This window comes from Euwallacea fornicatus, chromosome 28, assembly GCF_040115645.1.
Source record: "Euwallacea fornicatus isolate EFF26 chromosome 28, ASM4011564v1, whole genome shotgun sequence".
NCBI classification, from domain to species: domain Eukaryota; kingdom Metazoa; phylum Arthropoda; class Insecta; order Coleoptera; family Curculionidae; genus Euwallacea; species Euwallacea fornicatus.
In genome coordinates, this window is record NC_089568.1 from 2,594,450 (window position 1) to 2,622,330 (window position 27,881).

Sequence of the window (27,881 nt, forward strand, 5' to 3'; positions counted from 1 at the left end):
TCATCCCGACAAACTTTCAATTTTTAACGGAAGCAGGTGTTCCAGGTACCCCGATTCCGGTCAGCAGAGGTCTGCAGTACCCGTTCCCCAGCCACCCCCCGATGCACATTTCCCCGGCGCAGACGCCCCCTCTCGTCACGACCACGGCCCTCCTTACTCCTCCAGTCAGCACGACAAGTACAACTGTCACCGCGCGGAACCCCAACCTCGGTGAAAATAGACTGAAACCGACGGTGAACGTTCCCGGTGACTCACGAACTTCTAGCGTTAAAAATCGTAGTGTAGCTCCGGTAGTTAGTGACGTATCTAGTGTGGGAAAACATCCCAAACCCAGTGAGAAAGTGGCCACGCGGCGAAATTCGAGTTGCACTAGTCCGCGGGCCGACGTGAAAACGCGACGGAATAGCGACACCAGCGCCAGACGGATAGACGAGAAAAGCGAAGAACAGAAACTCGCGGAAAAGACCAAAGAAGAATTCGAGAAGCAGCGCAAAGAACAAGAGGAGAAAGAGCGGCTTGAGAAGGAGAGGATAGAAAAGGAGAAGCAGGAGAGGGAAAGGTTGGAGCGTGAGAAGAAGGAAAAGGAGCGGCAAGAGAGAGAGAGTGAGCTGGAGAAACAGCGACTGGAGAAAGAACGAATACAAAAGGAAAAAGAGCGAGATAGAATACGACAAGAGAAAGAACGAGCTGCTAAACTGGAGAAGGAACGTCAGGAAAAAGAAAAAGAAGAACGGGAAAGGAGAGAGCGTCTAGAGCGAGAAGAAAAGGAGCATCTAGAACGCGAAGCCAAAGAAGAAATCGAAAAATTGAAAGCCAAGGAGGAAGAACAGCGGTTAGCCAAAGAAAAGGAAAAGGAGCGCAGGCGAAGCGAGGACAGGACGAAAAGCAAAGACTCAACAGACAATCATCACGAACGTAACAAGCATAGAGAAAATCACAGTGATACTAGCAAACACCGACAAAACAACATAGACAAGCACCCAATTAAAGAAGAGAAATCCTCGCACAGGGACGACTACGCCAAGAAAGATAGTTACAGGGAGCGAGACTCGTATCAAGAACCTTCCAACTTGAAAATTCAGATGGAGCGCGAGGCCGAGAGGCGAAAGGAGAGTATAAAAGAGAACAGAGACAACAACATTCACGACAAGAGCAAACACATTAACGAAGCCAAAGAGAGAGCCGTAGTGGAGACCCGACACATGTCGCTGGATTTGGACAATAAGAACGTATCTTTAGATCCAAGCAAAGACTCCAATCGACGGAAGGAGCGCAACAATAGCCTTCCCGCCAATGTGGGGCTGAAGCGACGAATAAGTTCGCACGAATGCCTCGAAACAGTGGAGGAAGCTAAGAAAATCAAGCACGAGCACAAGAAAGTGTCGGAGCGGAGGGACTCTAAAGACAGCATCAAGAGCGACAAGAAAAACAGACACAAAAACAACTCGATTTCTTCCAATGGCGATGAACGAAGGAAGGAAAAGGAACGAGAAGAGAGACATAGACACAAACACAAACTTGAGAAGCAAAAATCTAAAATCAAGGATAAAGAAGGCAAGGAGTCTCCGGTAGAAGCTCTTACTCCTCCTGAACCTGCCAACATGATCGACCGCGATTTCTTAGCGAAGCTCAACTTGCGTAGTAACGAAGACGTTGAAAAAGAGAAGCAAGAGAGACAGAAAAAAGACTCGTTTTGTTCAAAAGAGCGACGCCCTGATGTGGATAAGCGACAACAAAAGGAATTGGCAAAGTCACCTCAAGAGGACAAACACAAGCAAAACCACAAGAAAGATCGCATCCGAAAGGTCACAAACTCCTCAGACACCGATTCGGACGAGCCTAAGAAATCACACTCAATATTCGATATCGTCGATGATGGCCCAGCTTATATCTCCATGTACGACAAAGTTAAAGCAAGGAGTTGTAAAAACATGCAGAAACAGGAAGAAGAAAAGCGACAAGAAAAGATTAAGGCCAAGTTCAGTCAATTGAAACTCAGCAGAGCCAGAAGGGAGGAGAAGAAACGTTCTACATCGTGGGATGAAGACTCAGACTCTGATAAAGACACCGAAATGAAATCTCGAAGAAACCGGAAAGTTCTGGACAGTTCCGATGAAAGTCAGGACCGAAAGTCGGAACATAAAACCAAAGAAACTCCCTACAACAGTGACCCCAACAATTCTCCAGAGCTACGCACTATTAAGACTGAACCCCTGGAGACGACAGATGAAGACATCAAAGTGAAGCAACGGTCCAAATCTAAAATTGCTAGCGACAGCTCCGATGACGAATACCACAAGAAACTGAATAACAAAACCGAATATCGACAAGAGAAAGTTGTTCCAAAATTCTTCGAAAACGACACTGAAGGGGAGCAATTGGAGATAAAATCTGAGAAACTAACATCCGTGAAAAACGAGCTGGAAAGGCTTGTTAAAAAAGAGCGCAGAAACAGCAAGTTCCAGGAATTTTCCGAGCAGCGGCAGCAGAGCTTCGATTCAGAAATAAAATCCGAAAAATTCAATAATCGGCAAATGTTCGACACCAGTGATGACGAACAAATGAAGAAAGATAAAGTGGAGAAACGCGAGAAACGGCATAAAAAGAAACAGAAAAAACAGAAACACTCCGCGAGCAGCGAAGAGTCGTGTAAAGTGGACGCAGATCCGAGCTTGAGCGACGTGCAGGAAAAGAAACATCACGATAAAAGAAAAGAGCACTCTAAGAAAGACAAAAAGCGCGATAAGATCAAGGATGGTAGAGAAAAGTCTAAAAAGCCTAAAAAGAACAAAAGTGATTCCAAACGCGAGGGCAAGTTGGAGAATATTTTCGGTTCCCTCTCTGAGGACTCTGACGGCGGTAGTAAAGATCAAAAACCTGAATTTTTAGCTGACGAAAACGCTCAAATACCTTCGACATTTAACAGCGACTCTGAAAAAGAAACAGAACTTAAATCTCAGCAAGAACGAGGCCGGGAAGAGCATAAGAGAAAGAAGGAGAAAAAACGCAGAGAGAAGGAACGAAGACTGCAAGAAGCCGCCGCCGCCGCTGCTGAAGAACCTCCCAACAGCAACGAAAATAGCATGGATTTTGCTGATATGTGCAAGCAACTAGAAGCTAACATCAAAGATGACATTTCAGAGATTGAATTTAAACCCGAAGTTGAGACCTCCAACTTGGAAACATCTGACACCTTCTTATTTACAGATCAAGAGAATAAGAAGGAGAAAGATGATCGCAAGGAAGGAAAAGAAGGAAAGGAGAAGAAGAAAAAGCGAAAGAAGAGCAAGGACGAGAAAAAGCATCATCACCATCATCACCATCATGACAAGAGTAAAACCAAAACTGTTGAAGTGAAACAGGAAGAGGTTGAACCAAGTAGTATTCCAGAAATTAAAGTCGAAAATGTAAAGGTAGAAGAGAAGTCAACTCCTACCACCCCGCCAAGTCTTCCAAGTTTGGATGATATAGTAACCAGCCCCACGGTTGAGAAGCCTTCCTCAGAATTTATAATTTCTCCCGCTACTAGAGATATTGCCCCATTAATAAGTCCAATTCCAAACACCCCCAATACATCAAAAAACAAACGAGACACACTGATACCAGCCTTTGGCGCAGAGATCGACCAGAGTGTGCACGAGAACGCAGTGAAGTCCATTTCAGTAGTTGTTGAACCTGCAGTTAAAACCGAAGATATCAAGGAGGACGGTAAAGAAGAATCTGCAACGGAGCCTCCTACAGATAAACCTCGAGTGGTAATATCCCAGGAAGAAACTGAAGACGCAGTGGCAGCTTTGCTGGGAGAAAGTTTCGGTGGTACCCAATTCGAAGAGCGTTATAGTGAGGAAATTGTAAATACTACAGAAGAACCGGTACCAGAACTAGTTGAGGGGCAAGATGACGAGGAAATGCGTAAAGCTGTGCAGAGTCTCGAGGTGGACGGGGAAATTTCCAAACCTGATACCCCGCAGAGTGAGCACGATCTACAAATCGATACAGACACTGAAGAGCAGGAAGAGACTGAACAACCACCAGCCAAAGCTGTTGAAGCCCTGCCAGCCACGCCTTATAAGACACTGAGAAGTCCTCCTTCATTGACCCCAATTAAGCCTCAAGCAGATAAAGAGAACGCAGTTCAGGCAGCTCCTGTGCCAGACCAAACCAGATCCGTCATTTCCCAAACTTGGCCCTCAGAATCTGTAGCTCCTAAAGTGACGGAAACTAAGATCTTTAACGCCCATCCTGCGATCAAAGTCAACGAAACCAATTATCCACCTTTGGCTAAATTGTCTGCATCAGATACTAAACCAAGTTTCAACCCTCCAACGGTTCTTCAAACTCCTACTATGGTAATTCAGCAAAGTCGTCACAATTTACCTGCCCGCTTACCGATACCTGGAGGCAAGCCCCAGGAAGGCACTTTATCACCGAAACCTCCAGGGGTAATCCTCAATCGTCTGCCAATAACTCCAGTACAAACCGCAAATCCTTTACAACCAACCACGGTGTTTTTGCCTCAGCCCAAAGTGGCTCATTCCACAGAGCCTCCGAAGTTAGCCGAATTGAAAACAGAGAGGCCGAGAATGGTGTTTCATCCTCCATACAGCTCTTTCAGTTCTGGACAATCTCCAAGAATGGTGCTGCGGCCTGGAGGACTTCTCAAACCCATCCCGCCTGCAGGACATGGACAATATATGCCTCATGCCTCCAATTACGGACCGGTTAGACCCGATGTCATGAAGGAACCAATCAGACCTCCAATGGTACTTCCATCCTATACTAATGCTGTCAGAACTCCAGTGCCTCAATTGGTTTTAACAACCTCTAAAAGTCCTAACTTCATAGCACCAACCTCACCTAAACCTCTGTCGGTGATTACCTCAGAACCTTCAAGCAGACTTGAAATACCGTCTCCAGAGAAACGGTCCCCTATTACTGTCGATCCGCCAGTGCCACCACCAGTTCCATCACCAGTTCCACCACCAGTTATCGTAGAAAATAAAACTATCGAACCTTTGCACTTGATGGTACCAGCGGTAGAGTCGAGAACTTCGACCCCTAGTCCTGTTATAGTGGCCAATCCTGAGGCTAAAACTGATCTCATCCCTGCTCCTGTTAAAATATCAATTGAAAGGGCGACTGAAGAATTGAATTTACCTCTAGAGAAAAAGGCTGCTGAAGAGGTGGTGAAAGAAGAGACGAATGTTGAACCGGTGAAAGAAGAAGAGATTCCTGATAAAGAGATAGTGAAAAATGAGATTACGCCTGATGTAGTGGTGAAAAAAGATGAACCTGAAGTAGAATTAAGCACAGAGAAAATTGCTCCCGCAGATGAGGCTACTGTGAAAGCCAAAGAAGAACCTCTGGAAAACAAAGAAGATAATGAGTTTTGGTCAGCTAAAGACTCAGTGAATATAGACTCTGTTATCAAAACTTTAGGCTCAGCCGATGAGCTTTCAGACACCGAAAATAAAACCCCAACCGTAGAACCTCCGAAATCTCCAGTGGAAAAAACGCTTGAAAAGAAACCACTGGAAGATCAAGTTCCAATTGAACCGAAATCAGAGGAAGACTCAGTAAGTGAACCCGCAGAAGAGCCAGTTTTATCCGACCCAGAAAACGAACAAAAACTCGAGACTTCAGTACCAAGAACAAGTACTCGTAGAGGACGCGGAGGACGTGGGAGAGGTACCAATAAAGTGACCAGAGTCGCCACAGAGAGAGCAGGAATTCAAACTAGACGTGGCAAACTGAAAGAAGCGCAAGCTCAAGTATCACCCCCTAATAAGCGCGGTAGGGGCGGGAAAGTACGGCCTGAAAGAAAGTCTAGCAAATCCGAATCTGAGGCTGTACCCAGCGATGTCTATGAGTTCCGGGAAGACTCTGATGACAGCAACAAAGAGCAGCGTCCTCGTTTGGTCTTGACCATCAAGTCCACAGTTTCAAGTACGAGCAACGCTCAAACTACAGCGATTGTCAAGGAAATTACCAAAGATGGCGCTAAAGAGATCGGCAAGGAAGCCAAGGAGGCGCCGCAGCCACCAAAGCCTAGCGGCAAAGAGCTTTCTCCTACGGTGGTAGTTCCTCCGCCACCTTCTCCTCTTCCTGAAGAAACCGCCAAAGAAGAATTCCCATCTCCACAAACGACTGCAAATACTAGGAAGTCTCGAAGATTAGCTGAGAAGGACATTAGCAAGAACACCGTAGATGACACCATTGAAGATGTAGTCAAGAACGCCCCTTTGACTAGAGCTGCTGCCAATCAACGACGATCTAGCAGGCAACAAAAGAAGCCCCCAGTAGTAGAAGATACTCCTCGGAAAAGCCCTCGAGGACGCAAGCCTCTCAGAAGAGCATCAGAAGCGGCGGAAACTTCCTCAAGTGAAGAGGTCACTAAAGAAGATATTATTGCCCAAGCTAAGGTAGTTGAAGTAATTAAACCTAAAGCAGTGGAGCCAGTTGTTGACAAACCTCAGTTAACTCAACCGGAAACTATAAAGGAAAAGAAGGTGGACCATTGCAGCTTAAAAACCGCAATGCTGAAGAGGTTCAAGGGGGAGATGACTAATGCTGCGAATAAGCCTGAACCAACGAACTTGATAGATCCCGTAACGGGAATGTTGATTCCGATGCGCGAAAGCGAAGAAGGGAAATATATTCCTTTACCTGGCACTTTGCCAGGAGACAAAAAAGCTCTAGTACTTACTTCTGAAGCACTAAAAACCCAACCAAGCGTTATAGCACAGCCTCACCAGGTAACTGTGGTGCAACAATCAGTACCCAAAGTGCATCCGCTTAAAGCGCACGTACTCAGTAGCCAGGCAGCCAAAGCTGTGACGAGCGAAATACCTTCGATAGTCCCAGCGAAGCTTCCCGCAACATCCGAAGCATCTCCAAGTGTGGTAATCTCCAAACCCAACCCTCCAGTGTTGTTAACCCGAAGTGGAACTCCAGTGACTTCAGCCTCAACGATGAACCTTCAAGCGGTGGGACCACTCTCTCCGAGACCTGGAGCTCCAGTTGGAGACATGAAACAACAAGTCAAACCTCCAATGCTATCACCCACTCAACAGTTACTTCTGGCGAAACACATGGTACAGGCGAGGGAGCAATTGCAAGCGCACCTAACATCTTCGATGACCCCCAAACAGATGATGAACGCGCAAATGGCCCACATGAAGCACCAAGTCATTATGGGTAAACCAGGAGGGATAGCGAAGCCTCCCATTGGGATCGTGCGCCCGCAGCATTTACCTGGTCAGATAGCTACAAGTCCATCCATTAGTAAAGCGGGTATACCTAGGGTCATACAACCGGGAGGTACGCAAAGTCCGGCCAAAGGGGTGATCGAGTCTCCGAAGGTGGATGTTAATATGCCGAATATCATTTTGGGAAGGACAAATTTGAGTCCTTCGGGACCTCAGACGAGATTGGCAGGCATACCGGTTCCTGGATATGAAGCAAGTTTGGTAAGTGATTGGGTATTAGTAAATGGTTTGGGATGGTGGCGGATTGGTAGCGATACTTTCATAATTTTTTACGGGATGTGACCATCAAAATTCACATTTACTCCCGTTTATTATAATCGTAACATTTTCTTCTTTCCGCTACCCGTCAGCGCTAATTTCTCAATTCATACTCAAACAAGACAAAGCCTGCGAAACATGTACTTTTTACTAACCCTTTTCGCTTTTTAACTAACCCATCAGATGGCGGACGCGAGGGTCTACTATAATCGAACTAGCCCCCCACCGGCACACCAAAACTCACCGCATTCTCCAAAGGTGAAGTTTCCTTCAGCCCCGCTTAAAGTTTTCGTTTCGTTTTTGTGCGATGGTTGCTACGTGGTTCTAGATTACTCAAACTGCAAATATCCAATTTTCAGACTTTAAAAGTAATCTACGTGGGCAAATGGGGACCCCTACCAAGTTGAAGGGACAGAAGCGTCGCTTTTACGTCCCAAGTCTAACTAAACGAAGATTGTAATGTAGTCATTTTATCTTGGATGTTGTGCACTGACTAGATAAGGAGCACTTGTGGATGTTATTTTCAGATTTTTCGCAACTCAAATACCCAAAATACAGGGTGAAACTTAATAGAAGTGCGCGTTATGCAGCGCCTCTTCGACATGGACAATTTGACCATATAAAAACTACTTTTTCAAAAGTTTTAAAAACATTTTCACTTTTAGAATTCTCTAGATATACAATGACGTACAAACGTGCTCCAAAATGACCATCACTTACAAAATCTGCAATTTCTTTCCCCTTTGTCTCTGTTTAATTTTCAATTTTTTTGCGATTACTATAGACACTATTTTACGTATTCAAACCAATCTCAAAGATAAGGAAAGAAAATTTATGGTTGTAATACATTTGTATGGTTTTGGGCAAGGGTCCAAAAGCACTCGTTACCCCGAATAATCTAGAGCCACCCATTTTGTTGGTTTTGAGTTTGTGCATTGTGGCTGTTTTAGTTTTTTTTCTCTTACTTAACGATTTCAATATCGCGCCCTATTTCACTCCAAATTTACCAATTCTCTTTATAGGGCGAACCTATTGTGCATTTTCCGCCAGGCCCTTTGAGGGCGCCAGAATTGAACCCCGCCCATTACATGCACCCTCAGATGATGTACCAACAGTTTATGCGACCTCAACCTTTCCAACGGTACGATTTGGGCGTCGTTTTGTTAATATTTTTGATTCAATTTCTTGCATTTCCGCTTCTCTAGGACCTCCAATTTGGATAAATCCGTGGAAGAAGGAGAGGAAGCTCCAGTCGGGCTCACGCTATCGGGAAGGGGCGCGGCCGTTCCTCATCATTCTCCACATGACAGAGCCACAGGTAAGAATGCAGGAAAAAGCTAAAACTATTTAACATTTTATTATTGGAGAGGAATTTGGGGTAAATTCGAAATTTAATCTCACTGGTCGATATGCTGATGTCGAGAGCCCCGTCGAGGTTGCGTCATTGATTATTATTCTTGAAATGCTAGAATACCATAACCACTCTAGTGTTCATCTTTATTTTATGGTTAATTTCATTTGTTTGCTTTTTTTTGAAATCTTGGTTCTCTTCCCAGAATCGCCGGCCATAGGTCAAGTATTCAGCACCCTATCCGCCCGTCTGCCGTACCACCCAGCAGGCAGATACTTTGATCAGCAGTCCGCAGAACCACCCCCGGCACACCGTCCACTTACGTCACACGACAGGGCCGGACTACCGCATATTCCATCACTGACTACTGCGGATCGATCTCTAGGAGCGCATTCAGCCCATTTGATACCGGACAGGCCGACTGGAGTGATTCCAGATCGGCCTATGACCAGTCATTTGACACATGATAGGAGTCCATTGGGATCCGATAGACCGCCCCTTTCGTATGGACCGGGTGAGTCTATAATAATTATCCTCGAGTTATTGTTATCTAGCACGGTAGTTAATCAAGTCGGAAAATGTCCGAGAAAGCATCATTCAGTGGATCTTGAAAATATTTTCCTTGAGGAAATCGAACCGCGCACATTTCTCCGATAGTTTTTCTGTTTGTAGTCGATACAGTGGCAAAAAACGGGGTTAACAGGTCACGATGGTGGAAGTTCCGAATTCCCTAGGAATGTCTGCAAATATTCGTATTATTTAGAGCCTGAACTAGAGAATACAGCACTAATCAAGATTTTTGATCTTTCCTCATTTCTTCCCTTTATTTTCAGAACGTCCGTTGGTGGGTGCCGGACTAGTGGCCAAATACGTTGGAGTAGATGCCCCAGCATCTCAACGCGGAGTCCAAGCCGCAACTCCGCCTTTGGCAAGTCAAGTACCGCCTCAAGCGGATAGTTTATGTAGTCTGCTCAAGGTAAGTTTAAACAAAAATAAATAAAAGAAGAACATATTCATATGCGTTTCTTTAGCGATACACGCTTCTATGGCAAGGCCTCCTTGCGCTGAAAAACGATCAAGCAGCAGTCCAAATGTGGGTGATGTCCGGTAATGAGGAAGTGGCCAGAACAAGTTTGCCCAAAAGCAATGATGGGTCCACGCCACCCCTGCGCATCTTCCAGAGGATGCGATTGGAGCCGTTGCAGGTGGAGGGGGTGGCGAGGAAAATGCAGGTACGTATCGTGTTAAGATCGATTTCGTGTGGCATATCTGTAAGTGCATTTTTTCCATCATTCAGATGGAGAAAGAGCACTGCATGCTCTTGGCATTGCCTTGCGGACGCGATCAGATGGACGTGCTCAAACAATCCCACAATTTGGCAAGTGGTTTTATCAATTATCTGACAACGAAACAAGCGGCGGGGATAGTGAACGTGGCCGCTCCTGGTACCACGCATCCAGTAAGTATTCAACTTCAAACTTTCAAGGTCTCCCAGGAATTTTTGCTTTAATAATTATTATTGAAAAAAATTGTCACCCCACATATAATGTGGGTGTGACTGCAATGACGTCTGGTCGGCCAAAGGGCGGCTGATCATATAACATTTGTATTATTAATGTTGACGGCCCACCTCTTAATGCAATTGTTCTGGTTAGGAGGAATATCTTAGTGACGGTTCTGGCTACAGACACGTGGCTTAATTCTTGGCTTTCGATAGTAACTTTTTCGCCCATTGACAAAGTTACATTTCAGTAACACAAGCCAGACGGTAAACTGTTGCGCTGGGCGAGCCGCATCAAACTTCATAGCTCCGTTCAATCAACCAGCACGGCCTCTAATTTGCAAAGAGAGGTCGACCAACATTTAGTATCATTAAAATTGCACTTTTTTCATCTATCCAAGGAAAATTACAATTTTCCATAAAGTTCCAGTTTCAAGACGATTTTTCCTTCTCTTCCAATGATTAAAATTAAACTTTTTAGCCGGCATACGTTGTCCACATCTTTCCATCGTGTGACTTCGTCGACGAACACCTCCGAAGGATCGCGCCGAGTGTCCTAGAACGAGTAATCGAATCCAACATTTCTCATCTCCTGATTGTGATCACAACAGTGTAGAATCAAGCAATACGCTAACTGAAAATTGTGTCTTTACTAGTCATATTCGCAACTGTATTCAGCGCTCAGTCTCGGAATGGAAATTTTCGAGATTAACGCTTTTTGGGTGTTAATCGGGCGTTATTCGATGTTCTCATAAATATGCTCTTGTCGTGTCTTATACAAGAAACTGAAACGAATCAAGTGTCTAATACTGTAACTGTCAAATGCCCGTCATGGCGACGCTCTCAACGGGGATCGCGCACTGTATAAATGAAAACAAGATAAAAACACTATACTTAACTATTAAAAAAAGTTTCACTGTGATTTCTAAAGATGCGTTACTATATTATAAAAATGTTTAAAAAAATATAAAAAAAATTTACCTACATAAGAGATCTCATATTTGAACTTAGTTTTTGTAATTCAAGAGTTTCTTTGTTTAGAAGATCTTTATTTTCATATTCGTGTGTTTTTTGTATTTTTTGTATCCCTCTCTCCTACATGTATTCTCGGTACGGGGGGTCATACTTTCTATGACCTCCGGCATCGATCAAACATGCGAGCAATCCTTGCAATATTTGCAAAGATTGCGCGCAAGTGATTATTGCGGTACGTTCATAGCGTTTTTTTAAATTTAAAGCGGGGTTAGGTTGTTCGAAGGTTTATTTTTATGTATTAGTGGTTTCGTTGTGAAAGTAATATACTTTTTTAGGTTCTTTTTTGTACGGTAATTGTCGGTAATATGAACAGGGAAGGCGAGAAAGTCTCGATGTTCCTGATGGAAATTACATAGAAACTTTAGCACAGCACCGAACTAATTTTAAAGTACTTATTAGAAATTTTCTATTTTTGAATGTGATAGTTTATTTCCGAATATCGTAGAAAATGTTAGGGGAAGTATTTTTAACCTTCATTACGACTGGGGACAACATAAATCAACCGGCAACAATTGAGAAATAAAAAAAAAATAGCGACTTTCAGTTAATGGAGAACTAACAACATAGACTCGTAGCCGACTATCTTTCCACGATATATTACACTTGAATAAACAGTCGCTATGAGAAAAAAAAATAAAAATCGGCTGACGAACTTTATGTTTGGCCATTTAACTGAGGATCTGAGCATATTACGTCCAAATTTCAAAAAAATTCTAACGTAAATAATCTTTGAAAAGGAGAAGTCATCCGACGATAGTAAGATAAGATTACTTACCAGCAGTACTGGCCAATCTCGGCGAGGACACATATTGACCAACAAAATTCACGCACACAAACGTGTTGCAGATCCATACTAACGGGACAAATCTGTCAATGGTTAAAAAAAGATTTAATCTAGGGCAATTGAAAAGTGAAAAAATAAACACACAGATCATGAGAATTTCTAGGCGTACTTAAGACAGCTCTTCGTGCAGCTGTAATTTGGAAGTAGCTAAAAACGAAGGGATGAAAGATACTAAACAGCGAAAGGAAGAACCAAAAACGAGGGAGAGGGTAATTTTTTAAAACTCTGCAATCTCAGACATCGATCTGCGCCTGTGTAAAATTCGAACTACTTAAATTGCTAACAGCCTTATTAATTAACACGCCTGTTCCAGCAGATAAGAATGCTTCCAAGTACGCATAGTAAAGAAAGTAGGCAATCAGAACTCTGTTGCAAAACAGTAACTGAATTATTTTTTTGCAAATAAATCGGATGACAACAGAAAGTGACTACAATGAGTTTTTTCGGGACGAAGTATTTTTTATTCTATTTAAAATAAGGAATTGCGAAGCAGCTAAAACTGAAAATAACATAACATTGAAAAGCGTGCACAAAAATACGTAATGTTGTCACATTTAAATTACCTATTTTTGCCACTTTTCTGTGGAAGTGAATAGAATTTTGAAAATGCAGTTTTTAAATGTTTTCCAACTACTCTCCATTACACGAATATTCCTTGTAATTCTACAAAATTAATCTTTAATTTACCATGTAATTTGTCTGTCCACCTGAACGAGGAGACCCGAAGACGCCATATCTAGACAGTTACTATCTCGTTTGTAATTCTTACTTGGCAAGAAATATTGAGGTATTTTGTGAAGAGAGTTGCCACGTGTTCTTGACGAATATTGAAATTTTTTAAGCGAAAATTTTTCTATGTTTTCATAGAGAATTCCTAGTAAAAAAATCGCCTTATGGTTCATTGATCGGTTTTAACAAACGGCAACACTGGACACGAGTTTGTCCAGTGTTGCCAATGAATTGAACCATATACGAACTTGTTCATATCACCGACAAAATCCCTAGTTTTCGTCCCTTTAGAATACGCGCATAATTTCAAATTGACTTAAGTTTCGGGACGTAGCGGGCTCAAAAACATGGTAGTCGAAAACGTAATATTAAAACTTATAATAGTGTAAAATAATGAAGCTTAACCCTTATGAGTTCTACCACAGGCTGTAAGTTATTTAAAAATTTAAATGTTACCCCCCTTTTCAGCAGTAGAATTTCGAAAGTATATTTAGCTGTGTTTTCACTCTGCTGTCCGTCGAGAGGGTGGTTAGGAACTTCACCCTGGCCATCCTCTTGGGGGCTGTACTCCCAAAAAATAACCTAAACAATGCAGAAACTGTAATAGTGAATAACATTGATAATATTAAAAATGTAGTCGTACGGATCCTTTTTTTTATTTTACAAACACGTTGTAACATAAATGTGAATAGGTAGGTTTAGTTTCGTTTATTTATATATAAGGTTTAATTTTTGAGTTTACTTGTTAAGAGTTTTCTTGTACAGTGTATCTAGACTGTAAGTATAGCGAGCGTTACAAAATACTATAATAGGGAAAATTGTGATGTCTATACTATTGTGTAAATTTTGTACATATACAAGAAATACTGTGTATTGTGAGTATACATTATTATAACTATTACAATAAACACCTCAGATTTTGATTTCGACTCCTTGGAAATGAAACAAACACATGTATTTTATATACATCTTTGTATATTCTGTAAATATTCTATTATTTAGTGTTTAGCATACTATTTATTCTGAGCCAAAATGTCAACTAAAAAACACAGAGTACACGAAGTAATATATTTACATTGATCAGTCTTTGCGCGTCATTCGCAGATAAATTTATGTAATAAAGTACTTCATTTTAATGCACATAAAACTGAAGTAATTTATGTACTAAATTCTCAACTAAAACATTCGCAAAATTTTCAGTTACCTTAAATCTCAAAAAAAAAACCCCTCGAGTTCCTAATAGAATCTCATACGGGGACATCCCCACGCCTCCACCACGGAATTCCTTGCTCTTCGCTCACGAGTATTCTTTGTTGAGGTCGCTGGGGTAATCCCCTCACCACGGCACGATTGTTCACGTGGTGCACTTGAGGTAGTTGACTGACAACTCTAAAATCAAATTGAAAGCCATTATTTTAGGCCCAGTCACATAGCTAAGTTTTAAACTTGAAGTAAAGCTTAAATTTTATGTTTAAAAGTAGCATAAAGTTTGAAATAAATTTAATTATTTAGACTATCAATTCCTACTTTGGTCCTTCTCTAATGCTTGGCAGCCGCTCTAAATTATGTACAGGGTTGGGCCGAACGTTCAAAATCTCCATAGGTATCGGAGCCCTGATTTTGGCCGTTTGGATGGCCTTGATTCTTCGCCTCGCTGTATTTTTTGCCCTACACTGTACGGTGAGCAATAAACCACTGACCATAGCCAGCATGATGCCGATATAGACTAGAACTTGTAAATTTCTGGCCGCAGATTTACGAAGCACTAGTCCGGCTATGCAGAGAGACACACCAATGAGGATGCCCATAGTGAAGAATAACTGCAAAATTATTTATTTTAAATAATTAAAACAAAATTTTATGTTTGGAAAATGAATGGAAATCACGAACAAAAAATGGGTTCCCAAGAGACCGCAAGCACTAGACAAACTATACTTATCTAGTAATTTCTCACCACAGCTCAATTTAAAGAATTCGACCCACCTGTAAGACAAAGTAACAGACACTCTCAAAGGTTTGGCATTTGCCTCCACAGCCATAAACCATAGCACTGGTCAAAGCAGAACTCATAGAGCTCTGAGGCCTGTCCGATATCCTCGAGGCTAATCTCCTTCCGTTGCTGCTGGTCACCTGACCAATATCACAGCTGCAAACCGCCAACAACTATAATCATCTTTCTCCCTAAACCGACCAACGACTCACGGCGTTTGAATTTCATGGTACAGCTGCTCCTCCACCTCCTCCTCCCGACTACCTCCCCTTTCTCTCCTCTGACCGTGGTACCTAAGCGACTTCCTAATGCTATGCTCGGAGAAGGAGTTTCTCTGGCATTCATTGAGAGACTCTTCGTCGAACTCGTAATAGGGTAGCCTCGTGGAACCACTATCGTCCGAGAAAGTGTGGTCAGTAGTGCGGCCCTCCCGCAAGGGGCCATTTGGCCCGCAAAAATCATAATAAGTATCAGTTGTAGTGGCGTCACTTAGCCCTATGTCAATAGAGGTTTGATGGTGTGCCTGTTTTCTGTAGTATTGCTTTTGGGGGTGGACGAAATGTCTTGTTTTCAGGGGTGAAAGTGTGGTCACCTGAAATTACCCCTTTAGAAAAGCTCTCAATTCTGAATGATCATACCTGATAGGGGTTGTGATCACGCGCAAACCTTGGCTGGTGGTTGGAAGCGCGGCGGGACATCTGTGTTAAGTCATATCTGTTGATCTGAAACAAATATAGCGACTTGAAGGTATTTGAAGAAATTTTACCTGTTTTCCCACGCAATTTTTATGTGAATTTATTTCGATTCTATAGGTCAATAAATTAAACATTTGCAAAGGAGAAATGCGAAAAACGATAAAGGAACGTAGGCAGGGCTTATGGCATATTTAGTTTGTCGACAGAACACATGTCAATGACATTTTTTCTGAATAATTAAAAAATCAACCATTATTAAGCCAACTGGAAGCTTGGAAGTACGATGATTTAGAAAAACTCCATGATGTAATCCCGACCTTGCCATCTTCTTCTCAATAAACAAAGCCGGTGTGTCATCTTCGAAGGATTCACCATTCATACAACAAATTATTCTTCGTAAAGGCTAAATAATTATACCTCAAAGAAATATGCACAAATACATACTAACAATGGTCTATACGTATGTTTTCATTTCAAACATACAAGGCTTCAGGTATAAAATTATTCAAAGATTCAGTCGGTATTTAGTATTTACTTGCTATTGACTGCTTGTACGAGTGAGTAAATGCTATCGCATAATATCAATTGAATTTTAAGGGCGGTGCTCAATACTTTAAAATTTATTTTTAGGTGTAACTGCAACAAGATTAGATAAATACTTGTTATGGCTTCCAACGAATTAAGTGCAGTGGAAGTGAATCAACTTGATAGTAGTGCTGTAGTTTAGAAGTGATAAAAAGGACAAGAAAATGATGTTTTGCAGAAGATTGCTCAGCAAAAATAAGAGTAAGAGTACAAAATTCTAAATTTCAATACTCTGTTTTTTCCATGCGTTCAAAAGCCAGAAAAATCAACAACTTCACAATCAAAATTTTTTTTATTTAAGGTTTATAAGGTTTGTAAAATGTTGAAAGTTATAACCTCGTTCTCTTTCGAATTATCTACTTTTCTAACTTTAAGCAGGATATGCTATCTAGGAGTAGGAGGCGTTCCAAATTCAATCTTAGATCACATACAAGACACAAGCTGGTTCGAATTGAAACATAGTTGCATATTTACACAGGGTGTTTCTAAAAGATCTCTACACAATCGTACCAAAAACTTTTCAAGTGAAAACCTGCCAATTTAACCTAATTCACCTTAGTCCAAAAGTAGACGGTTTTCAAAATACAGGCGGTCAAAGATTGAAAAAGGGGAAAAATTTATTACTTGGTTTGTAGTGTTAATATCCTGAACAAAATGTCGCATCGGCGGGTTTTTTGAGGCAAGGAATTAGACTCCATTTATATTCTCGATCAAAATTGTTGAGGACTCTGTTAGCCCTAGATGAATTCTCTTTAAAGGGACTTAACTTTTTTGTTACCACCCGGTATAAAATTTATTTATGACTCAATTTGTGGTTTCCTACATGTTTTGTGAAAAAAGGTATCATGGTACAAGTCCCTACGAGCATTCCTTCTTGAGATATTTGAAGTTAAAAGTTCGCTACGTATCTTGAAAAATAACTAAGTACATATTTATTCGTACAGTACAGTAAAATAAATAATACAAAAATTGATATAGTTAAATAAAAACATGAAAACTAAAAAAAATAATAAGGATTGAAAATGTATTGTATTTTTTTATTTTTCTCGTTTCAACTGTATAATATCTATCTTAAAGTGGTTTTTCAAGACATGCAGCGAACTTTAAACTTCAAATATCTAAAAAAGGAATAAAAAGCCGTAAGGGCTTGTATTAGGATACATTTTTTTCCTAAAACATGTAGAAAAGCAAAAATTTAGTCACAAATACATTTTACATCAGATGATAAAAAAGTGATGCTTTTTAAAAAATAATTGATCTAACGCTGACAGGATCCTTATAATGTGCATCGAAAATGCAGACGAATTTTGATTTTTCGCTCCAAAAAACCCCCGATACAACATTTTGTTAAGATAGTACAATTACACACCAAGTAATTCATTTTTGTTTTTTTTTTTAATCTTCAGTTTGACGTCCTATATTTTGAAAACCGTCTACTTTTAAAGTTAGGAAAATTGGGTAAAATGGTTATATTTTTGTCTCAGAAACTTGTGGTAGAATATTGTACAGACCTTTTAGACACCCTGTATAATTATCCATTTTCAGTTTTAAAAATTAAAAAACTCTGTATACATTCCTATACACTTCCTTAAATATGCAGGAAAGATGGATAATTTCATTTTTGGAATAAATTTTTTTTGCTTTACTTTTTCATACCTATACGGCGTGATATAAGAGAGAAAACGCCCAGTTAAAATTGTTTTATTTTAATAATATTGGGTGTTTGCATGGCCGGTTACCATAAACTAAAAACGATAAATTTTTCAAACATATCCATGCATTCGTTTTTGTGCATTAGGATTTTTTTACATTCTTTTGAAGAAAAGCAAGCTTTAACTTGATAAAACCAAATGGCCACAACGTGGCATCAGTAAGCATTTTCTGATAATCGTTGTAATCTAATCTCAAGCATTAACATTCCCATTTAATTTCACATTCATTTAAGAAAAATACCCGCAGATTCGAAACAAATAGACCTTCGAAGAATCTTTCCGAAACCCGCAAAGGCAAATTCTAAACAATTCAAAGACAAAAAACCGATACTGCAAGTAAGACTGATGCTTCAGCATATGTAGTAAGAGCTGATATTGATTCAAACAACTTATGCGATCATTCGGAATAAACAAATATAAATACTGTTTGTGAAACAGTAGTGTAATCATGGATGATATATTGTGCGAGTGATTTTGGGATTTTCAAGTGTTAAGTAATAGATAGATGGCGTAAGGATGATGATATTACTCGTAGTACTCAATGAGTCGCAAAAAGTTCATTCTTTACGTTCCACTAATATTTGCAGTTCATCCAGGATTGTATCCATTTCAACAAAGAAGAAATTATTCGGTACGAATTCATAAAAACATACTGAAGTTAAAATACTACATAAGTGTTAAACATTTCATTATTTATTTTTTAATTAAAATTGGAGGAAAGTAATTTTGTAGTTTCTGTGAAAACTTGCTTGGCTTCGAATAAAGCAAAATCAAAATTATTTAATTTCTTTGTTATTAAATAATCCTTACCCCAAATTAAGCGTAATCAAGTAGTTGAGATGCAGATTCCCCTAAATACAAACAAATGATGTCTAGCAGTCAAACCATCAAAGCAATTCCAACCCATTCCGTAAATTACTCAGAATAGCAATAATAATAATAATAATGATAAAGCATTTTAAAATTATATAAACAAGAGTTTTCCTTAGAAAATAAGCATCCTGACCTAGCAAGAACGTGCTACATGACTTCTTGATAAATAGTTTAACAAAACGTCTAAATGCACAACACATAAGATAAGGCAGTGTCTCCGGTAGCAGTCTGTACAAGTTATTCGAAGAATTTAATTTCTAAAAAACTAAATTTTAAACTTCCACCTCTATACTATTGAAATGAGACTTTTGACAGTTTTTGCTATGGAAATTTTTTTCGTGCATAGAAAGAGGTAGGGCCTCAAAGTTGATAACACGATGACATTAACATACTGTATATGAATCATGAATGAACCTGGAAAGAACTTTACCATTTGCTGCGGTTTATACCGGTAAAATGCCTATTTTCTGTTATACCCTCACAACAATTCTGGTTGCAAATATGGGAAACGGATTATATTTTTTCTGGTTGCTTTAGTGCATTTACTACAGCAATAAATAATGCTTTATCAACATCTGTTAATAAGCAAAAATAGGGGGCATTACACTTTTTGCAGAATAAATTATCAACCTGATAGCAGGGGCAAGAGTTGTTAAAATAATGATGCTAAAAAGATATCTCTTCGCCAAATTGACCAGAATCGTGACTTTTTCAAAACTTCTATTTCGTCAGTAACTCCAACCATTTAGAATGTTAAATCAACTAATTGGATATTCAGAAATACATAAGCCACTGCCATAACAATCAAAAAGGTTAAGTTGAGTATTATTAATACGACTTTACGGTTTTTGTTCATATTGCCATTTTCCATCAACCGTTTCTTTCCATAAATGCCAAAACATGATTAAATTCACATCTCACCGCCTACTTACTCACGTTGTTCCTCCTTGAACTTCGAAAAATAGGTATGCGGCCTTCAGATCAGCAATTCCCCGATTCCACATAAACAATACAAACTGGTTTATTATCGGGAACTAACTCAATACACACAAACAGAGTTACAAAACATCACAGTACTACGGTACTACAGATTAAAATATATAAAATAAACGAAATTTAAACACATAAACAAGCACAAAACAATTGAAAAACACAAGCAAGGCACACTGCGCTTAGCAAAGTTGGAAACTTCAACAACACGTCCAGTTAACGAGATAGGAGCACTGTTGCCAAATGTCGAGCGACATTTCCGTTAAAATAGGAAAATTTACTTTTTCACGAAGATTTATATTCCAGTAAATGCGAATACAACAAATGCGTATTAAAAAACATAATTAAAAATATGTCTCGTGCAATCTAGTTGATGCTAAACTTAACACAGCGACCTTGAAAGGTAGATAATATGCGATTTTTACAAATTGCTATCACATATTTTATCCGTAATTTACATTCCAAAGTCATTTCGATGCGACAACAGGCCACTGTAACACTTTAATTTTGTTTGATTTTTTCCAATTTCGACCAGCGTGGAAAATTTCAAATTGCTCTGGCAATCCGGCAATGTCGCTCGAGAGTGTTTTCCCTTTTTATTTGATGCCTGCAGTGGCGTAGGCGTTATTAACGGTTTACCAGGTCAATGATTCCAAATTACGATTTTATGTAACAACCTTAAGGAGTCGTGTGTGTCACTAACACTACAGGCCGGATTAAATTTAGATTAAGTGTTTGGGAAGCACATAATTTCTGAGCTTAAATCGAAGAGTTGAGAATGCGCTCAACTAGATTTATGGCTCAATTAATTACTGCAATTTTTCATCGATGAAGAAATTAAATGTCTCAGTGTTAAAAGTTGATTTATTAGCTACAAGAAAAGTTGCTACGTAGATATTCTTCCAGCCAAAATAGTCGAGGAAATGGCAATGTTACGCTCGGATTTTGGTTTTAATAGACAAATGTCAACTTTGATAGAAGCACGCAATGATTGCAGAGGCTAAGTTGAGAGACGTAGCAAAAAGACTGAGAATCTACGAATTGATTTCACCATCGGATTCGGTAATTATTGTTATGCAAGTGAACAATGGTGCTAATAGGGTGGACGAACAAATATGATTTTTTCCATAGTTACTAATCATAGCATAGTAAAATATATGACAATAACATAAAAATTAAATTGCCGAAACATTTTTTTTATGAATTTCTCTCAGCCCCCGTACCGCCCCTGTCCATTCTTCCTACGGTAATAATTCATATCTGCTAACAAGGCTCCCAATATAAGCAGGCCTATGCTCCGTCGCACTCCCTCACAAGCGTTTTGGTTCATTAGTCCAGTACGCTGGTATTATCTTGATCTGACCCTGGCCTAACCATGAGAAAAGCCAAAAAGTCAACCGGCTTCAGGTCTTGTGGGCAGGAGGGCCATAGAAAGCACAAAGAAGTAAATATGCACTGCACAGTGATTAAAGTGTCAAATGCACTGGGGAAAACATCGTCCATACGGCAGCAAACCCAAAGGGATTGTTTGCGATAAATTGTACTGTGCGACGTTGCCAGAAATTGAAATAAATAACACAAATTATTGTAAAGACGGGGCAACAAACATGTTACAAGTCGAAAAATTTCTTAAGTTTTTAATTGAGTTTATAATGGCTCCTCATCAAAATTTCAATGTTTTCTGGTTTTAATTCAGAGAAATTCTAAATGGCAGCGATGTTAATAACGGCCATTGTTCCTTTCGTATGAAAAACGTTGAACATGTTCCATACGGGTGACAGATTTATTTGATTAAATCCGACTTCCTTAATAAAAAAAGGGGAACCTCTCTTTTGTTTGGAAGTTTGCACCATGAATGATGAATGAGTCATCTAAAATTCAATTATACATGATTTATCATCTTTATTCTCTGATTCGAACTTCAGTTCACCAAATCGCTGGACTTTAGCGTGAATACTCCACATGTTCCTACACCACCGGCCATACGAATAACGTTTGGTAAACAATCCATCAAAAACTGGTTTAAGCACCAATTCTAACAAGAGACGTAAGAGGTTCTCGTACAAATTTTTAACTCACTTAACTTGAAACCGGTAGATTCTCAGCCGCAAGATGTTAGAGGTACTTAACCATAATAATTCGAAGCAGCAGCCAAGAACCATCATCATTTGTTTGCTTAGCGCGCCGCAAATTACAAAGAACCAATCATGGTCTGTTATTTATTTTTCGTCTTGGCGAAATTTTGTAAATTATGGGCTTTACATCACGCAAATTTGTTGATACCCACGAAAGACTTTTGGAACTATATCTCTGATACTCTAGCTATAACTGGTGGTTGTCACCATTAAATTGTTAGCAAACCGGCATAGCAATAATTAGCCGTCACCTTGGCCCGGGTAATTATAGAGTGCACGGTACTATTGGAAGCTACAATGCGTTTGAATCGAAAAAGTAGTACCGCATCCGGCCATGTACACGCAAAAGTAATTGTTTCAGCACTGAGACGCACTTGCAGAACAGTGATTTCGCATTTAGTGTTAAAAGTTTCGTGTGTCAACGCAGTTTTTTTTATGCACAGATAAATGGTACTAATGCGGTACTTGTTCCGATCGATGCCATGTAGCTTTAAGGGGTATTGAGGTTTTTACCTGCGACCGAAGGTAAGGCATTATGTTAAGACGCTTGCAGATACGCTAAACACCCTGTACGCACAGCTCCAGTGTAGAGTTTTATTCAAAAACCTACATTTAACGTGAATGTCATACACCAAATTGTCAAGAATTTTGAGAAAAATGAACTTTAAAACACCCACAAAATCTATAGAGTGGGCGAGGAAAAATTATGTGTACATGTGGAAGTTGATGTATTTAATACCCCCTTTTTGCGCTTTCTCTCACTTTCTGATCAGAAGTTAATTTGCAGAAAATTCATATACGTAGAGACCCCAATGCAAAATAATTTTCGACAGCCAACATCATGATTTTTGCGAAGAGTTGCAATTAAAAATCTTCATTATACGAAATGAATTATCCATTCTCTTGGAACAATTGCGCATTTCATCTCCTGATAGATTGGTTAACACTGCCCCATCAAGTTGAATGGATTCTTAACAACCGGTTAAATAATTCGTCAAATTACATCATCAGTTCCTTTGAATATGTGCTGCTATGAGCGCGAGAACATGTCTGTTCAAATGTATAATAAACAAATAACGTGAAATATGATTGCACAGCAAAACTATAATGCAAATAAAAATGTATGTAAATATCCGAGGTACATTTTACTTTTGCACAACAATATGTTGCAAAGTCCGTTATGAAATTGTTAATGTTGTACTGTCCATTTTTGACACAGTGAAAGTACAATATTGTAAGACAAATTATAACGAATCGCTCTTGTCTATTAAAAAAACAACTGGGACGTGTTTAGCATTAACATGTAATTACTGCAAGTATGAATCAAACTCGTATCTTCTCAATTATTTTTTAAAACTCATAAATTTACTTATCATATAACAAATAATATGCAATATCCTGCTGTCTAACAATATGATATGTAGGACAACTGCAGCACATATTTTCTCGCAGTTCTAATGATGGTACCATAATTAATAGAACTAACATTACCATACAAATAATAATAATTCTTGCTGTTCACTGTTATTAGATCGCACTGCGGCTTTCCCAATAAATTAATTATAACAATTATTTTTACGATATTGTGGTATACAGACTGCAGATAATGAATGTTTATAATTAAATAAGACCAAGATTATAGTTAGCGCTTCACTTGAGAACGAATGGGTGCGCAGTTAACTTGGTTTTGAGAAAATTGACAAATATTGAATTTAATGGTTTTGCCTAGGGAGTGACGTGCGATGTGTAGTGCATTGGCAATGACACTGGTAATTACCAATTAGAAAGGTGAATTTTGACTTTGGTAAGTAAAGGCCGTGAACGACTATAAGAGTTTGAACTGTGGGAATTATACCAGAAACATTGTACCTTAATGGTTAAAATTGTGTTTTTAAAAGTAAAAAGCGATATTCTAGTCTAAACTAATACAGTAACTCACATCTTGCCGTGCGAGTAAGGAAAAGAAGTTAAAAAAGAATTAGGTGACATTCACCATTGCGACAAGAAAACTTATAAAAGGCGCAGTTATAGTATTTTTACCATACCGATGAATACCATCTTCATCTCGGGAATTTATGTTAATATGGTTAATTTGATATGTCAAATATCCCTTTTTCATTGTTTTGTTAAATAAAATAAAAAAGCGTCCTTTCAAGATCGAATTTCACTTTTATTTTAGGAGACCCAATTGTAAAATTGTCTACTTTTTACCCTGTTAGTAAGTAAGTAAGTCTCGCGTTATCAATCCCTCTTCGACCAAAATTGAACATTTTAAGGGACCACAAATATTTTATTGGTAAAAATCAGTAACTAATTTCTAAACGCGGAACTTTTTGAGGTTCCTTGAGTAAAATCTCGTGTCAAAATTATTGAGGAAATGGCGTATCGCCAATTTCAAAGTACGTACTTATTTATAAAACCTATATTGACTGCAGCTCTCTACTATTACACAATTCGTACTTAATAAAAATGCAAACACCCATCTTACTAGTGACCCGCATTTAATGCTTAAAACGGCAAAGAACAGGGGAAACGTTACAATTGATGCAATTCACACTTATCAGCACGTTTTGTCCATGGGTTTCGTAACGCGGCATGTACACCATCAGTACTTAAGTAATTTCAGCGAAATAGGACTTACTGGTGGTATATTTTCGGTAAACGAAGGTAAAGCAGTTGTGTCGGCTCCTTATTACCTGCTTAAAATATTGACTATGGAATGCAATCATTGTTATCCTCAAAGCAAATTTTAGTTATCTAGGCATAACATTATTGCACCTACAAATGGGAAGGTAAGTGATAGTCGATTTTACCGAAAATGTGAAATTTATTGTATCATATAGTAGATGGTTGATATTGATTTTCGTTGCCTTCATTAAGTTAATTGTATAGCAACGAGCAATGCACTATCGTCATGGTAAAAGCTTTGTGTTGGTCCGGGTTAGTTCACATTGCACCTTTAATAACCTTTTAAAAAGTTTTTATGTGAAAGTAACACATACTTATTGAAACAAAAAACGTTTTCAGTTTTAAGCCTTTAAGCTCGTAAATGGGATGAAAAAAAGTCATATTAGCATCCCTTAGTACTTTAGATAAACTTGTTCGTGCCACGCCTTATAATATACGTACATGCTATTCATGTTTCCCTGACACATCTAATGATTTCGTTCCAGATAATGTTATTATGCTAGCGGCGGCCCCCAAAAGGAACAAAGCCTTCCTTGCTCTCGCAGCGTCATTCTTTACCATTGTTCTAGTCTTCATATCAACCCCTAGAGAATCCCTTATAGACACCCAACCTTCGTTGCAATTTATGAGAGTAAAAGTTATTCTAAATGGAGAAGACGAAGTCGTGGTGCAAGAGTGGAAGAGGGCTCGAAAGGACTATTTGGTAAGCGGTTGGAATATAGGTACATACATATATAATATTTCTGAGATTTTAATAGCATGGTTAGGGACGGTGTCAGGGAGTAATATGTTTTAGTAGACAATCCCTTAGTTGGAAGTAAAAAAAGTTGCTATAAACATTAGCCAGGAAATAAGTTATAAGGGGGTTAGAGATCTTTGAAGATGGAGCTCCATAAATGATACGACGTAAATATCTCAAAGACGAATAGAAAATTGTGGCAAGAATTTTTTTTTCCTATAAAACCGCTACTGCAATTACAAATTTTATATCACCGCCAGAGGCGAGGAACCTAGTGTGTGGGGAGGGGAGGGGAGGTGAGGTGAGGGGAGATGGGGAAGGGAAGTGATGAGGGGTAGGGAGGATGGGAGGGGAGGTGATGAGGGGAGGGGAGGATGGGAGGGGAGGTGATGATGGGAGGGGAGGGGAGGACGGTGGGGGGGATGTGAGGAGGGGAGGGAGGGAGGGAGGGAGAGAGAGAGAGAGAGAGAGAGTTTATTGGATGTCTACGATGTATTTTGAAAGTTCTCAAGTTAAGGTGTTTTGAAATTTAAGCCGATTAAAAAAAAACACAGTGATTAGCGTCAGTCCTAAGTATTAGGTCTAAATGTCAAAATTCAAATTTTTCAATACTTTCCAAACGTTTTCGTACATTATCCAGGTAGTTTGGATAGCATCCGCAATAATTAGAGACTACTATTTCCGGAGTTCCACCTTCAACGGGCTCTAGTTCCTTATTACCCTATCCTTAATCGCCCTCTGAAATATCTTCACCATATTTTCGGAGACCTCCTGTTTAACATATAAGCGCGTTAATCGCTCATCGGTGTATGTGCGGGTTCATCAGAGAACAATCTCAAAAATGATGCATTAGTGGAGTTCATTAACGGAACATTAGTCGATGGAAAAAGTATCTCTTATTTTAGAAAAATCTCACAAAATTAGGAGAAATTCTCTTCCTTGACGCTCCAGAACCAAAAATCCCTTCAAACAGCCGACAGAAATACCAAATTTTAATATGGAAATACGGTCGTACCATAGAAAACAGACATATCAAGAACTTCTCAGGCCAAAAGTATTACCTTAACTTTTATGAGAACCATAAATAAATTTAAATATTCCAGACTGAACCCTTTTGAGCATTGCTCAGTAAACAATTGCGAAATAACCTACGAAGACGCAGCCCTAGAAACCGCAGATTTGGTCATCTTCCATCTGCACCGACTTAAAGGCCTGCAAGACCTCCCTAAAAGACGCAACTATACCCAAATATGGACTTTTTTAACTGACGAAAGTCCTCACCACACTTTCCTGAATTCTAAAGACAAGCTTAAACTCTTCAACAATCAATTTAATTGGTCAATGACTTATAGGTAGGTAAGTCACAGTTTTCCATTGGTTTATTTTCAAGACCCTCATGGTTTGTTTGCCTTTAAAGATCCGACAGTGACATTCCAGTACCATATGGACGTACCATTATGAAACCAAACCCCGACCGGGAGATTGAGACAGTGTTTCAGGACAAGAGAAGAGATGTGTTAGTTGCTATTTTAGGATCAAACTGTGGAGGCAATAACCATCGTTGGGATTATGTCAGAGAACTTCAAAAATACATTGATGTGGACATCTATGGGGCATGCGGACAGAATTTAAAGCAGAAGTAGTTATTCGATCATTTCCATCGGAGCAATGCTCTATTAAAGTGATTTTGTAGATGCCCAGGCCACTTTGGCAACGACTGCGATGCAATCAGCAACTACCTCTTCTACTTAGCCTTCGAAAACTCCAACTGCAACGAATATATCACCGAAAAATTATGGTGGAACGCGTACCACAAAAATTCCATACCTATCGTCATGGGTTCCTCACCTCAAACCTACAAAACCCTCCTACCTCCAGGTTCATACATTAACGTAGATGATTTCGCGAAACCCGAAACTCTAGCCGACTATCTGTCGAGTCTCAACAAAACTGAGAGTTTCAAAGAGTATTATCGGTGGAAGAGTCACTTTGCCGTGTTGAACGAACACGGGTACTTTCAGAGCAAGTCGTACCATTATTGCAGGGTTTGTCAGGCCCTCAATTACAATACAAAACAAACGAAGGTTTATGAAGATTTGGAGAAATTTTGGAGCGTACAGGGAGATTGTCACGAACCGTGGAATGCTCCGTTCGAAGATTGAGCTGTGATGTTGTTGAGACGAGTGTATTTTGTGAGTCTGATGGAAAGTTTTATAAATAAAGTTGCTTTGATTTTGTTTTTTTCCTTTTATCACCATGTGTAGGGTTAATTTTCACCATTTGAAATAATTTTTGTTAAAAACGTGAAGCATTTCGTGTAAATATCATGAATAAAAATGTTACGAGTTAATTTTGTTGATTTATTTTGAGAAATTTCTATGTGCGATAGAATCAGTATATCTCCGCTAGTTTGTGAAGAAACCTGCGTAATACCAGAGAAACTAAAGAGTATTTAATATAAAATTGCACTAGAGATTATCTCCAAAAT

The 27,881-nt window shown here is 39.4% G+C and overlaps 3 protein-coding genes across 17 annotated transcripts in view; 2 read left to right on the forward strand and 1 right to left on the reverse strand.

The window, feature by feature from the left end:
* Positions 1-13,894, forward strand: part of spen (split ends) — a 76,456-nt gene extending 62,562 nt beyond the window's left edge. For 5 of the 8 annotated variants that reach the window (XM_066297315.1, XM_066297316.1, XM_066297323.1 and 2 more), the window contains 9 exons: positions 37-7,469; positions 7,710-7,784; positions 8,549-8,667; positions 8,732-8,844; positions 9,083-9,391; positions 9,711-9,853; positions 9,909-10,109; positions 10,175-10,336; positions 10,860-13,894. In XM_066297315.1, the coding sequence (XP_066153412.1) occupies positions 37-7,469; positions 7,710-7,784; positions 8,549-8,667; positions 8,732-8,844; positions 9,083-9,391; positions 9,711-9,853; positions 9,909-10,109; positions 10,175-10,336; positions 10,860-10,994 (8,690 nt within the window). In that variant the 3' untranslated portion in view covers positions 10,995-13,894. The remainder of the gene's footprint in view (positions 1-36; positions 7,470-7,709; positions 7,785-8,548; positions 8,668-8,731; positions 8,845-9,082; positions 9,392-9,710; positions 9,854-9,908; positions 10,110-10,174; positions 10,337-10,859) is intronic. The other 3 variants (XM_066297317.1, XM_066297324.1, XM_066297322.1) reach the window with 2 other exon arrangements.
* LOC136347394 (uncharacterized) lies at positions 12,897-20,045 on the reverse strand. Of its 3 annotated transcripts, none has more exons than XM_066297334.1 (6): positions 19,778-20,045; positions 15,615-15,698; positions 15,189-15,568; positions 14,970-15,132; positions 14,514-14,806; positions 12,897-14,375 (listed from the first exon to the last, which is right to left on the reverse strand). In XM_066297334.1, exons 2-6 carry the CDS (start codon positions 15,672-15,674, stop codon positions 14,234-14,236), a joined length of 1,038 nt encoding a protein of 345 aa, XP_066153431.1. In that variant the 5' UTR covers positions 15,675-15,698; positions 19,778-20,045; the 3' UTR covers positions 12,897-14,233. The 3 variants fall into 3 exon arrangements, with proteins under 3 accessions (XP_066153431.1, XP_066153432.1, XP_066153430.1); XM_066297335.1 differs by having other exon boundaries at positions 19,763-20,045; XM_066297333.1 differs by having other exon boundaries at positions 19,774-20,044.
* LOC136347393 (glycoprotein 3-alpha-L-fucosyltransferase A-like) lies at positions 16,306-27,743 on the forward strand. Of its 6 annotated transcripts, XM_066297328.1 has the most exons (7): positions 22,277-22,491; positions 23,696-23,770; positions 25,140-25,357; positions 26,299-26,447; positions 26,497-26,745; positions 26,811-27,032; positions 27,087-27,743. In XM_066297328.1, exons 3-7 carry the CDS (start codon positions 25,151-25,153, stop codon positions 27,553-27,555), a joined length of 1,296 nt encoding a protein of 431 aa, XP_066153425.1. In that variant the 5' UTR covers positions 22,277-22,491; positions 23,696-23,770; positions 25,140-25,150; the 3' UTR covers positions 27,556-27,743. The 6 variants fall into 6 exon arrangements, with proteins under 6 accessions (XP_066153423.1, XP_066153427.1, XP_066153425.1 ...); XM_066297326.1 differs by lacking the exons at positions 22,277-22,491; positions 23,696-23,770 and adding an exon at positions 16,306-16,457; XM_066297330.1 differs by lacking the exon at positions 23,696-23,770 and having other exon boundaries at positions 22,276-22,491.
* The last annotated feature ends 138 nt before the right edge of the window (positions 27,744-27,881 follow it).

Bases quoted from the DNA above. Each gene is read 5' to 3' on its own strand.
- LOC136347394 (XM_066297334.1), bottom strand. From the start codon at position 15,674: ATGTCCCGCCGCGCTTCCAACCACCAGCCAAGGTTTGCGCGTGATCAC. The intron at 15,569-15,614 runs GTATGATCATTC...GGGTAATTTCAG, and splicing joins GTGATCACAACCCCTATCAG to GTGACCACACTTTCACCCCT. The intron at 15,133-15,188 runs GTGAGTCGTTGG...GGCGGTTTGCAG, and splicing joins TACCATGAAATTCAAACGCC to CTGTGATATTGGTCAGGTGA.
- LOC136347393 (XM_066297326.1), top strand. From the start codon at position 16,421: ATGATGTTTTGCAGAAGATTGCTCAGCAAAAATAAGA. The intron at 25,358-26,298 runs GTAAGCGGTTGG...CTCTTATTTTAG, and splicing joins GGGCTCGAAAGGACTATTTG to AAAAATCTCACAAAATTAGG. The intron at 27,033-27,086 runs GTAGTTATTCGA...GTGATTTTGTAG, and splicing joins GGACAGAATTTAAAGCAGAA to ATGCCCAGGCCACTTTGGCA.